Source organism: Sarcophilus harrisii, chromosome 3 (assembly GCF_902635505.1).
Source record: "Sarcophilus harrisii chromosome 3, mSarHar1.11, whole genome shotgun sequence".
Classification (NCBI taxonomy): Eukaryota; Metazoa; Chordata; class Mammalia; order Dasyuromorphia; family Dasyuridae; genus Sarcophilus; species Sarcophilus harrisii.
In genome coordinates, this window is record NC_045428.1 from 574,911,368 (window position 1) to 574,924,697 (window position 13,330).

A 13,330-nucleotide genomic window follows, 5' to 3' on the forward strand; every position below is an offset into this window, starting at 1 on the left:
GTGTCCTGAAAACTGTAAAACTCAAAGGTGGAAATAAATGACCACATTGCATCATCAGTAGAAGGCATTTGTACACAGGAGTACCCACACTGGTGAAACTATAGAACTATAGTCCTACATACTAACTCTGTGTGTGTATGTGTGTGTGTGTTTGTATAACTATATATGAAGTGGGAATCATGAAAACTATTATTTAGGGATATGATCGTTATCAATGAAGAAGAAGCCCATTCCAAATTCATTGATTTATTGCCTAGTGAAGAAGGCTTTTTTCTCAAGACTTTTGAATGTAGTGTTTCCTTCATCTCTTTTTGGGGCTGTCTGTTGTCCTTGTCCACAGAGCTGCTTCCTGCTAAGCTCAGGGAGCTCTAATTGCTTTAATCAGGATATCTTCCATATGGGAAGCAACTGCCATAAAGTAGCTAGAATCCCATATTTGAAGTCGAGATTTGAGTTCAATTCCCATCTTTAGTACTTTTTAGTTGTGTTAATTATAGGCAAATGACTTGCTTCTCTGAACTGACAACATACTTTTGAAAGCATTGAAGAATTTTTTTTTTCCATCTGTAAAATGGGAATAATTAATGGCACCTACCTTACAGGAATGAGGTGCAAGGATTAAATGAAATAACATATGTAAATTGCTTTGTAAATATTAGAGTGCCATACATGTGTCCATTGTGCACTATTCATTATTATCTCATTGACTTGGAAGTTCCTTACAAAAGTATAGTTCTCAATCTGTCCATCCTACACTTTAGTTGTGGCACTCATATCCTTCCATAAGGTCACCATGAGGGTTCCGCCCAATGTGAGGGGGATTTTCACAGTTTCTCCTGAAGTTGTGAAGACCTGGATTCAAATACCACCTCTGACTTCCTTCCCAAGCAGAGACAAATGGCTACCAGGGACAACCTCTCTTAAAGCCTTATGATGATGGATGACAGATGACTAAACAGATAATGAAGAAGAGAGAAGCAGTGGAAGTCCAAGCTAGTCTAACAAAGAGTATGGCAAGAAATCCAGCTGAATAAAGTAATCCTGAGGGCATTTAAGGATGAAAATGACGGGAGATCAACAACTTTTCCAAGAGGAAAATGGAATTGCCAACTACTTTTACTACCAAGAAGTCTACACATGGACTTTACCTTCACTGGCAGATGTGTTTTCTGGTAGAAATGGCCCTAAAAAGTGGGAAAAATAACTGGAATAGGAAAAGTGTATATAGAAAAGATCTATGCTGAAGAAGACACAATTGTGAAGAGACTGAGGGACTGAAGAGAAAAAAATAGCAATAGCATGGGGAAGATATTTCTGACATAGTTAATGCCAAAAAAGGGAAGGATAACCAGGAAAACAATAATTAGCTCTATATCTTACTCACCCAATTATGTAAAATCATTATGCTAGCCATTCATATACAAAAAGAAACACCCTCAGAGAGATCATTAATAGGGGACAAGCAAGCTTTTGAAAACCATGTTCAGTGATGGGTCACAGCTTTACCATTTCACAATTGACGAAAAGGTATAGAGAATATGAATTCCTTTTGTGCCTGATAAACATCAGGCTTATGAAGAGTTCTTTGATTCAACAGAGAAAAACACTTTCTTAAGGTTCTTTTCCAACATGATGTATGTTGGTGTCATAGACCAGGAAGATACCATTTAGAGTCCTATAATGAAGAGGTCTTCCCTATGGTTAGTGAGGTCCTCTAGAGAATCCTCTTGGTGGAACTCTCTAGAAGAAGTCTGAAATTACTCAAAAAGTCTCTTCACACTGGAAAATCCACATGACTGAAGAATGTCTATTGCCTAGATTGTGCATGGTATTATTAGTGCCAAAAGATTAGAACTAGCTGCCTCTTTTTCCATTCTTACAAAATCTTTGAGAATGATCTACATATGTATCAAAGGTGTATTTTTTATTTTTTGGTTAGATTTATCTAATTCTGAGACGGGGAGGTTGAGGTCCCCCTACTAGGATAGTTTTGCTGCAATTTCTTCTTGCGATTGGCTTAACTTCTCTTTTGATATAATCAAAATTTTCTATTTTGTAGTCAATACTGATCTCTAGTTCTTCTTTGGTCATAAATTCCTTCCTTTTCCACAGGTCTGAGAGGTAAACTATCCTATGCTCTTCCAATTTATTTATAATCTCATTCTTTATGCCTAGGTCATAAACCCATTTTGACCTTATCTTGGTGTATGGTGTTAAGTGTGGGTCAATGCATAGTTTCTGCCATACTAATTTCCAATTTTCCCAGCAATTTTTGTCAAATAATGCATTATTTTCCCCAAAACTGGGGTCTTTGGGTTTGTCAAACACTAGATTATTAAAGCTATTGGCTGTTTTATTTAACTTTTCTAAAAATGTGGATGCTGTACCATTTGATGAAAAAAAAATTGTATTGATACCACTTCATTGTCTATGGTATCCTTTAACAAGATGTAGTTTCCTTCCTGATCTTTTAAAATTAGATTTATTTTTGCTTTTGCTTTATCTGAGATCAGAATTCTACCCCTGATTTTTTTCTTTGCTTCAGCTTAAGCATAGTAAATTCTGCTCCAGCCTTTTACCTTTATTCTGTATGTATCTTTCTATATCAAATGTGTTTCTTGTAAACAACATATTGTAGGATTCTGGAATTCATTCAGCTATCCAGTTCAGTTTTATGGGAGAGTTCATCCCATTCACATTCACAGTTATGATTACTGTGTGTTTTTCCCTCCATCCTATTTTCTACCCTGTATATACTTTGATTCTCTCTTTCCACCTTGTCCCTATATATTAGTGTTTTGTTTCTGACCCATCTTGACCTCAACCTACCCTCCATTCTAGCATCCCTCCTCTCTTCTCTTAGCCCTTTCTCCTAATGTTTCTGCTCACCCTTCTATCTAGTCCTTCCCTTTCTTCTCCTACTTCCCTATAGGATATGGCAAATTTCCAAATTCAACTGGGTATGTATATTATTCCTTTTGAGTCAAAACTGATGAGATTAAGCTTCAGATAATACCCATCCTTCTCCCTTCTTCCCCTCTATTGAAATAGGTGTTTTGTGTCTCTTCATGTGATGTAATTTATCCCATTTTATCTCCCCTTTCTTCTTCTCACAGCATAATCCTTTTTCTATTTTTTAATATCTTTAATATCATTACATCAGAAATCAATTTACATTCACATCTTCTGTCTATGTTCCCCTCTAACTGCCCTAATAAAAGATACAATTCTCAAGAGTTACAAGTATCATTTTTCCATCTAGAGATATTAATAGTTAAACTACATAATTTTTTTCCCTGTTTACCTTTCTATGCTTCTCTTGAGTCCTGTGTTTGAAGATCAAATTTTCTGTTTAGTTCTGGTCTTTTCAGTAGAAATAATTCAAAGTCTCTTTATTAAAGATCCATCTCTTTCTCTGAAAGATGATGTTCAGTCTCTGGTTCTTGGTTGTAACCCCAGGTCCTTTACTTTTTGGAATATGGTATTCAAAGACCTCTGATACTTTATTGTAGAAGTTATGACTCCTTGATACTTGAATTTTTTTCCCCTGGCAATATTTTTTCCTTGAAATTATAATTCTGGAGGTCTGCAACATTATTTCTTGGCGTTTTCCTTGTGGGATCTAGAGATGATCAGTGGATTCTTTTAATGACTATTTTGCCCTCTGATTCTAGTATATCAGGACAATTTTCCTTTATGATCTCCTGAAGAATGTTATCCAGGCTCTTTTTTGTTGTTGTTGTGGCCTTCAGGCAGAACAAAAAATTTTAAATTGTCTCTCCTGGATCTATTATCCAGGTTGGTTGTTCTTCCAATGAGCTTTTTTACATTTTTCCTTGTTTTTTAAAATTCTTTTTCATTTTTTTGACTGATTCTTGATGTCTCATAAAATTATTAGCTTCTATTTGCCCAGTTCTAGTTTATAACCTACAATTTTCTTCAGTTAGCTTGTGTATCTCTTTTTCCATTTGATTAGTTCTATTTTTCAAGGTGTTATTTTCTTCAGTGGATTTTTTTTTTTTGCATTTAGCCAATTCTACTTTTTAAAAGGATTATTTTCTTCAGTCAATTTTTGTCCTTTCTTTTACAAGTTGTTGACTCTCTTGCATACCTCTCATTTTTAATCATTTTTTCTTTTACCTCTCTTATTTCCTTTTAAAAATCCTTTATGAGCATTTCCAAGCAGTCTCTTTAGACCTGAGACCAATTCATATCACCCTTTGAGATTTGCCATGTGAGCATCTTGTTCTCTTCTGAGTTGGTGTTTTGGTCTTCCCTGTCACCATAATAGCTTTTTATGGTTAAGGTTCTTTTCTCTCTCTCTCTCTCTCTCTCTCTCTCTCTCTCTCTCTCTCTCTCTCTCTCTCTCTCTCTCTCTCTCTCTCTCTCTCTCTCTCTCTCTCTCTCTCTTCTCTCTCTTCTCTCTCTCTCTCTTCTTTTTCTTCTCTCTCTCTTTCTCTCTCTGTCTCTCTCTCTTCTTCTTCTCTCCTCTCTCTCTCTTCTTTCTCTTCTCTCTCTTCCCTCTCTCTCTCTTTCTCTCTCTCTCTTCTCTCTTCTCACTCTCTCTCCCCCCCGTCCCTATTTTGTGACTTTTAAGGTTGAACACTGTTCCTAGGGCACCGAGAATGCTATACCAAGCTTCTTGTGCACCTCTGAATCTTGCCTTTGAGCACAGGGGCCCTCTGGGTTTGGTGTCTTGCTCACAGTAAGGGGTAGCCCTATGTGCTCTCTCCATGCAACACCCTGGTTTTCCTGGCTGGCAATTTGCCTTCTGTGTTGGGACTGGAGACTTTTCCACTAGTCTGCTTTGCTACTGAGCCAGAACTGAGAGTTTTGGTTGCTGATCTTCTGTGATTAAGACCATCTCACGGGCTTTCCTGGATACTCTCTGATCTAAGCTGAACATCTCTTTTACCCCAGTAAGACTAAATATACACCTGACTTTTAAAAAATATTTTAAATATATATTGTTACATATATATTTTAAATATATATATATTTTTTTAAATCAATAATGAAAACAGAGCAATTTTTTCGTGAACTGTCTTCAGTCATGTAATTTGCAATTAAGTTCAGAGAATACAAGATCATCCTAAATTTATTATTTAGTGATTGTTAAAAGAAACATTTGACTCAGTTGAGTCAAATTAAGGTTGTTATGGGAACTAAATGAAACAATATGTGAAAAAGTGATTTGCAAATTTTATAAAACATATGTAAGCCTTTGTGGCTACATATAATAATATATTTTTATTATTTATTTTATATATATATATATGTTATATATATAATGATGATAATAAATGTAAGCATATAATAACAAAAATCACCTATTTCAGTTGTGTCTGACTCTTTATAACTCCATTTGGGGCTTTCTTGGCAAGGATATTGTGTTGGTTTGCTGTTTCCTTCAACTCATTTTACAGATTAGGAAACTAAGGGAAATGGGGTGAAGTGACTTATCCAGGGTCACAAAGCTAGGAAGCATCTGAGACCATATTTGAACCCAGATCTTCCTGACTAAATACCCAGCATTTTATCTACTGAACTATCTAGCTCTTCCCCAACCATAATAATAGCTAATGTTGAATGATTTACAAAGTACTTTGTATATATTATCTCATTTGATCCTCACAACAACCCTGGGAGGTATCCCTATGTTACAGTTGAGGAAACTGAGGCAAGAAGTGATTAAGTGACTTGCCTGAGAAGTGTTTGAGACGAGATTTGAACTTGAATCTTCCTGATTCCAGGCTCAGAACTCTATCCATTGCATGACCTAGCTGTCTTGCATCATAGTTGCTATAGATGACATATACTTGTATGTGCTTATTTGCATACATGTTATTCTTTCTGCCCTCACCCATTGATAGAACATATGGTAAAGTAAGCACTATTTAATTTTTGTCATTGTAGCCCAGTATTTAATATAATTCCTCATACCTAATAAATAGTTTTTTTTAAAAAAAATGCTTGACCCTGTAGGGTCAAGTCCAGTATAGAATTTAAGCTCCTAGAGACAGCATTTATTTCACTTTCCCCATTCCCTTACCATGGACTTGGCACAGTGAAGGTACTTCTGAAATGTTTGCTGCTTTCAATAGAGTTAAGTCCAAATTCTTTTCCATCAACGGGTCTCCCATATTTTAAGATCATACAAGATTCAGTCATAGTTAATGACATGGGAGAACTTCATTCAGCAATTTATTCATTATCAATATCATGACACTCAAAATAAAAAGAAATCTGTTCCCCAAAGGTGTCTCCATCATCACTGTGAAGATCTGACACTAAGTCCAAAGGGAATGGGGAGATACCCAAGATGGTGAGGTCTTCTCATCACTCCAGATTGTGAATGATCTTGTGCTGGTTGACCAGGAAGTAGCATTAAAAATTTATAATCCAGAAACTATATGATGGAAGAAACACAGAGAGCTAAGAATAATCTGCTTAGCAGAGTTGATAAAGAAAAGGGTCAGATATGTTGTGTGGCGCTTGGTAGGTCTTTTTGAGTCATGTGATCAGGACTATCCGAGTTTGAGAGGCATAGGTGTGCTTCAGTCTGGCTTCTTGCAGGAAATACCCACAAGGAAACCATGGGAATAGTCAGCAGAATGATCCATAAGCAGTTCTTCATCTGAATCAGTGCTATGACTCTTGGGGAATTTCAGACCATAAAACTCCTACCCCCACAAGGTAGGGGGGAGAGGGCTGAGGTATTTAGGGACTTATTTAGGGTCACACAATCCAGGTATGTGGCAGAGGCTAGTCTTCCTGACTCTGAGCTAGGATAAAGCACTTACAAACAAATGTCCTGGGTACAAGAATATGTTTTGCATGGGAATCTAGTGCATTCCGAAGTTCTGCCTGGGTCATTTGTCCTGCTTCCCCAGTTGGAGCTCCACTTGAAGTGAGCTCCTTTGCAGAGGAGCAAATGAATACAGATTTCCATCCCCTAAGAATGGCTGAGGTGGGATAGCTGTAAAGGAGCCAGGGATTGAGCTTCCCTTTGGGTTAAAGTTAGGGTCTTAGATTTAGAAGCAAAAAGAAGTCATCTAGTTCAAACAGAGATCTAATTATAGAGAGAGGTAGTAGACCTGAATCCAGACTTAAGAGGTCCTAATAGGTCCAAGTTAGAATGGGTCCTAGCTTCCTCTTAAGTGAAGTGATTTGCCTTAGTCACAGAGGTAATGTCTCAAAAATCAAGATTTGAACTCGGATCCCCTTGCAGATGCAGCTGTACCAAGCTGCCTCTTCTTAGTAGCTGATCTAGGAATCATTCAAAAGACATTAATAAAATGCCTACTATGTACTTTGCTAATTAATAAGCTTAGGGAGAGGGGGGGCAGATAGGAAAAATACTGGATTTTCCTATCTCACCCAGGCTGGAAGTGCTAGATCCCAGTACCAATTGGCTCCAAAGCTTTAACATGTTTTGGTTTTTTCTCTTGTATTGGTTCATGCAGCCTGGTAGCCTATCCTTCCTACAGGGAATCACCATATTGGTGCTAGACTTGGCTTAGACACCTGATTGGCTTAACCTTAGAGAAGCTCAGAACACTAGGACTGAAACAATCTAGCCCAGCTTTTCCCAGGTATCTGAGGAGACTGCAGTCTGTCACCATCATTCCAGGCTCTACCCAAGCCTTCAGAGATTTCCTATCTGCCAGATCTTGAGAATAGAAAAACAAAACAAAAGAAAAAGATAAAAGAGTCCTAGCCTTCAAAGAGCTTACGTTCTCTCCTTCCCTCCAGTTACTTTCCAACAGGTTCCAAGCTAACAGATAACTTTTTTTTTACTTAAAAAATTTTCAATAGTATTTTATTTTTCCAATTACATGTAAAGATAGTTTTCAACTTCATTTTAAAAAGATTTTTGAGTGACAATTTTTTTTCTCCCTTCCTTCCCTCATCTCTCACTTCCCAAAGATATCAAGCAATATGGAATAGGTCAAAGATGTACAATCATTTTAAGCATATTTTCATATTAGTCATAACAGATGCATCTTGATTATTTTCCTCCATAGCTGTAGGCAGGGGCTATCCCCTGGCTCCTTGTTCCTCGAGGTTGGGGCTTGGCAAATGTCGCTCCACAGATGTGACTGCTTTTCCACCTACCCCGATTTTCTAGAGGGCCAGTGGGGAAGGCCACCAGTTGCCTTATGCAGGCAAAATCCAAACTACGAAGGAGAAAGTATTATTAGAAATTTCTCTTATTTGTCCTTAATTCAATTTGGCAAGCCTTAATCAAGTGACAGGCACTAAAAATACAAGCACCAAAAATGGACCCTGACTTCAAAGAGTTTCCGTTCTTATATGTATAAGGTTAGGTAAATATCAAATTTGTGACATCTCATTTTAAGAGAGAGAACTTGATAACATGGGTATTGGAGTACGGGAGAGCGGGAAGGGTCTTTTTAACCTGGAACATCCTTTTTTTTTTTTTTTTTTTTTTTTCTTTTGCTGTCCACAGCATGCTGCACTCTCCGAGTACCGACCCCTATTGGCCGAGACCCATGCTTGTCAGCACCGGACCTCGGTAGCCGATAAGAAGCTCATTCTCATCCCCCTCATCTTCATCTGCTTGCGGGTCTGGAGTACAGTTCGTTTCATCCTGACTCTCTGTAATTCCCCTGCTGTGCAAACCCCTGTGCTGGTGGTCTTACACGTAAGTTGGAGGCCTTGCTTCTGATATGCTGACTGAACAAGTTCCTTTCTTCCCTCCTTTTCTCTCCTTTCTGTCTCTTCCTCTCTCCCTCCTTCTTTTCTCCCTCACTCCCCCTCTAGCAATCACTTGGATTCCAACTGAGGCATGGAGTACAGGTCTACTGCTAATTGATCACCACTAATTGATCTATTAAACACCTACTGTTCTATACCTATACCTTTTCTGAAGTTGTACTCAGAGCTGGAGTACAAAATGAGGGACTACAAAAATTAGGGAGGCAGATCTTTCTCTCAGAGTTATATTCTACTGGGGAAGGGAAGATAAGCCAGTATGTATCTGATAATTGAAGGAAAAAGTAGCGAAATTTGGGAATATATATAAAAGTTGAGCACTAAACAAGGAGTGAGGAATATTGGAGTTTGAATCTTGCCAGATACTTTCCAATTGTATGGCTCTAAACAGGTCATTTAACCTCTCTTTGCCTTAATCTCTTAATCTATAAAATGGGGATATTAATGTCATCTACTTCTCAGGGTTGTTTATGGGGATCAAATGAAATAAAATACAAACTTCTTCCCAAAGTTTAGAGAGCAATAGAAATGTGAGCTATTATTATAATTGGTACCTGGTATCATTAAATGATATATATAATGTAAGTGTACCCAAAATAAATGCAGGATACTTTGGGGCAGCTGGAGGATCAGAAAAACCTTCTCCTAGAAAGTGGTACTTCAGCTGGCCTTTGAAGGAGAGGAGAGATTCTAAGAGGTGGCAGTCAAGAGAGAGGGTATTTCAGGAAGGAGACAGCCTGGGCAAAAGTGGAATGTCATGTATGAAGGACAATGACAAGGAAACTTTGTCTGGACAGTGAGTTCATCAAGGGAAAATAATGAATAATAAGCCTAGTAAGGTTTAATGATCATTGGCAAATTACTCAGTTTACTCATCTGTAAAACAGGGATAATAATAGCACCTCCTTTACTGGGTTGCTATGAAGATGAAATGAAAGGACTTATCTAAAGTGCTTTGCAGACCTTAAAGGTACAGAAATATTAGTGGTGGTGATAATGATGATGATAGTGATGATGATGATATATGCTGGTGAGAGGAAGAGTTTGTTTTTAGAGAGGATTAATCTAATCTCCAGATATTTCTAATTCAGAAATTCCTGGGAAGATCATTGTGAACAGATTTAGGGCTACTCTAGGACTAGGGGGCTGAAGATGGAAAGGACCGTAGGATTCCTCAGAGGCCATGTAGTCCAATCCCTTCACTTTACAGCATTGTGATGGGGCAGAAGGTTCAAATATAGCCTCAGACATTTATTAGCTGTACGACTCTGGACAACTCACTTTACTTGTTTGCTTTGGTTTCTTCGTCTGTTAAATGAGCCAGAAAATGGCAAATCATTCCAGTATCTCTGCCCAGAAAACCCAATTCAAAAGCAAAACAACAATAAGCAGCTCATTTTTACAGTTAGAGGGCCCAGGAACAGCCAACTTTCTGTGAGGTGGGGAGGTGGATGGAAGGAAGGAACAAATGAGTCTTGGTCTTTCCACATCTGGAAGGGCACCTTCCGACCTTCAGGTGAATGCTTTTCCTCTTCTGTCCTGGCAGGGAATCGGGAACACATTCCAAGGAGGTGCCAACTGCATCATGTTTGTTCTCTGTACCCAAGCCATCCGAGTCCGGCTCTTCTCTGTCTGCTGCTGCTGCTGCCGACGCCTGACGCCTTCTCTGGAGGATCCTGATGGCAATTACAGGGACCCCTTGCCCTCAAGGACAGGAGAGTCCCAGCATTCTAAATAGGCCCCAGCTGACCCACCAAGCACCTGAGTTTCTGGCCCCAGGCCTCTTCATGGCTAAATCTTTGGGTGGTTTCTGGTTTCCAGGCACACCCCTTCCCCCTTGAGCGGTGAATCCCCGCTGGGGGAGGTGACTTTGGGCAGAGGATTGGGTTGCACATTGAGTGTGTTTTTGCTGCTCATAGGTCATCAGTCTGTGTTCCCGGGCGTGGGGGTGGAGGCTGTATGCTCCAGTTCCACTGTGTCCTGGAACTCTTGGGCAATGCTTTCCCATGTGACCTGCCCCATGGGAGGTTAGAGAGTTTCTGCCTGCCGAATACAGACTGGAGCACACACAGAGCTCAGTAGGTGGAGAAGAGGAAGCCATATCTCAGGGTCTCACCAGTCTGATATTCTGTATTATTGCTCTCGGAGGGTCGTACAGATCAAGGTTTATTCATCTTTCTGAAGCTGTGTGCTTTCCTCCGTCAGAGAGCATGGTGGGGGAGAAGTTGGTGGTAGATGGAGCCGCCCCCCCTCCCCACAACCAGATGATTTCGACCTTCCACTCCACGCCAGGAAACTTGAAAGAAACCTAATTTTCTCAGTCTCAGTTTACACAAAGTGTTCACCATTCTAGGAATTAGCAGGAAGATTTCTAGGAAGTTTCTGGGTGACTAATTGCAGCAAAACCCCAGCTGAGAGTGTCTGATAAGGAACATTCCAACTGATAACAGGAGTTGTTTGCTACCATAACCTGTACTGCTAATCCCCTTGGGGGGGGGGCAGGGGGGAGGGATCTTTGCTAGGTCTCTAAGAGACCCCTGAATCTCCTGATGCACTTAGCACCCTCTATGGGATACTTCTGGCACAGGCACTTGCTTCACACCCCTGTTTGCTGATCAGAGCTAGACAAAGAAGAGGTGTTTGACTTTTTCCGTGTCAGGAACTCCTGTGGCAGCTTGGGAAAGCTTCTGGACCTCTTTTCCAGCAAATGTTTTATAAGTAATTGCAGGTAATGCTAAAGTTCAATAAGAGGTTAAGTGCAAATAAAGATGTGTTGTTTTTTTCCTTCTCCAAATTCACAGACGTCTCCCCAATACGCTGCCAAAATTTATCCACGGACTGGACTTTGGTTTAAGGAGCCCTTTTCTAGAGGCCCCCATCATCCCTTTTTATGAGAATGGTATTACAAGAACATACTTGAAGAGTAAAGTTACTTTTTTGTGGGCAATGGAAATCTAGTTCATTAAGCCTTCTCATGTATGTGTTGTGTTTTATTTTGTTTTGTTTTGTTTGCTAACTCACACTGATTTTTTTTTTTTTTTTTTGGTGGAAAAAGACATCCAGAAGGCAGATGAATGAATGACCTGCTAATTCTTTGAGTCCTCTCCTCCCATCCCCTAATAAATACTGCAGGATTGGGGGGGGGGGGGCAGGCAAGCTGAAGGTTGAATATAGACTTGCTGGCTTGGCGCATTTGGGGAGGAAGTGATGACATGGGCCCCACGGCCAGCCCCTGAAGTTTCAGGGGACAAAAAGACTTGGAATAAGCTTCTCTGGATGTAACCACTTAGCCTAACTTCCTCTTCTTTTTTTTTTTTTAAAATTCCGGAAAGTAATTACTTCCCCCCTTCCTCTCCACCAACTGCTATGGCCTCTTTCTCACTCTCTCTCTCCCAGTTATCTTAACGGAAACTCAGTTTTCTGACATCCTGGCCACCAAGCAGCCAGCTTGGGCCTAAGTCTGTATTACCTTCCCAGAGAAATGGGATCAACTCCAGCAAATACCAGGTTGGGCTACGGACTGTTCTGTGGGACATGGCTAATAATAGCTTGTCAAAGTTCGTAAAGCACTCTGTGTTCATGGTCTCATTTGCTCCTGTGATATAATTGCTATTATTACCCCTTGTTTTTCAGATGGGATAGCCGAGGCTTAGAGAGAAGTGACTTGCATAGGGTCATAAAGAGTTGACGTGGGATTTCTGGCTCAAAGACCACTTGGATATTCTAGCTGGATTGGAGAAAAGGGGTTGTGGGACTGGCAACTTCCCACAGGGAATCAGGCCGGAGAAGTGAGCCTGAAGACTTATCTTCTGTGGTTTCTCACTCAGGTGACTGGGCACTACAGAAAGGAAGCTGAAACATTACTGCTCCCCTTCCTGACACTCAGAATTAAAACCATAGCCTCACTTAATTTTGATTCCTGTTTTACTGATAATGACCTTTTTCAGAGAGAGGAGGAGACCTGTGAGTTGAGATAAATAATAATATTTTTGGTTGCTTTTTAAAACAGTTCCCTTTATGAAAGTGAGCAGGAATTATCTTTGGCAGAGGAGGAAAAAAAAAAAAAGAAACCAAAATCTTAAATTCATTAAAAACTTTTATTAAATAACTCTTTATGTGCCAGATACTGTGCTAAGTGCTTTACAAATATTAGCTTAGGAGCAGCTAGAAGATTGCAGTGGATAAAGCCCCGGCCCTGAACTGAGGAGGACCGGAGTTCAAATCGAGCCTCAGACACTTAACACTTCCATGTTGTATGACTCTAGGGAAGTAACTTTTTGCCTATTTGCCTCGACAACAACAAAAAAATATTAACTAATTTAATCTTCATCAAAAATCTCACTAGGTAGATACTATTATTAGCTCCATTGTACAGATAAGGAAACTGAGGCAGAGGAGAAAACCAACGTCATGCTGTTGGGAAGTGTCTGAGGCAGGATTTGAACTCTTACTGACTCTAGTTCTATGTGCTATGGCACCACCTAGTGGCATATATGACCTCTACACTCTTAGAGTTCTAAATGTGTGATCCAGTAGGTTTTGTTTTATGAGGCAGTTGGGTCACACAGCTAGGAAATGTTATGTGTCTGGG

At 39.6% G+C, this 13,330-nt stretch overlaps 1 protein-coding gene across 1 annotated transcript in view; it reads left to right on the forward strand.

The window, feature by feature from the left end:
• GPR157 (G protein-coupled receptor 157) overlaps window positions 1–12,805 on the forward strand; it is a 46,964-nt gene extending 34,159 nt beyond the window's left edge. The window contains exons 3-4 of the mRNA XM_003765511.4: window positions 8,474–8,668; window positions 10,286–12,805. Of these exons, the coding sequence (XP_003765559.2) occupies window positions 8,474–8,668; window positions 10,286–10,477 (387 nt within the window). The 3' untranslated portion in view covers window positions 10,478–12,805. The remainder of the gene's footprint in view (window positions 1–8,473; window positions 8,669–10,285) is intronic.
• The last annotated feature ends 525 nt before the right edge of the window (window positions 12,806–13,330 follow it).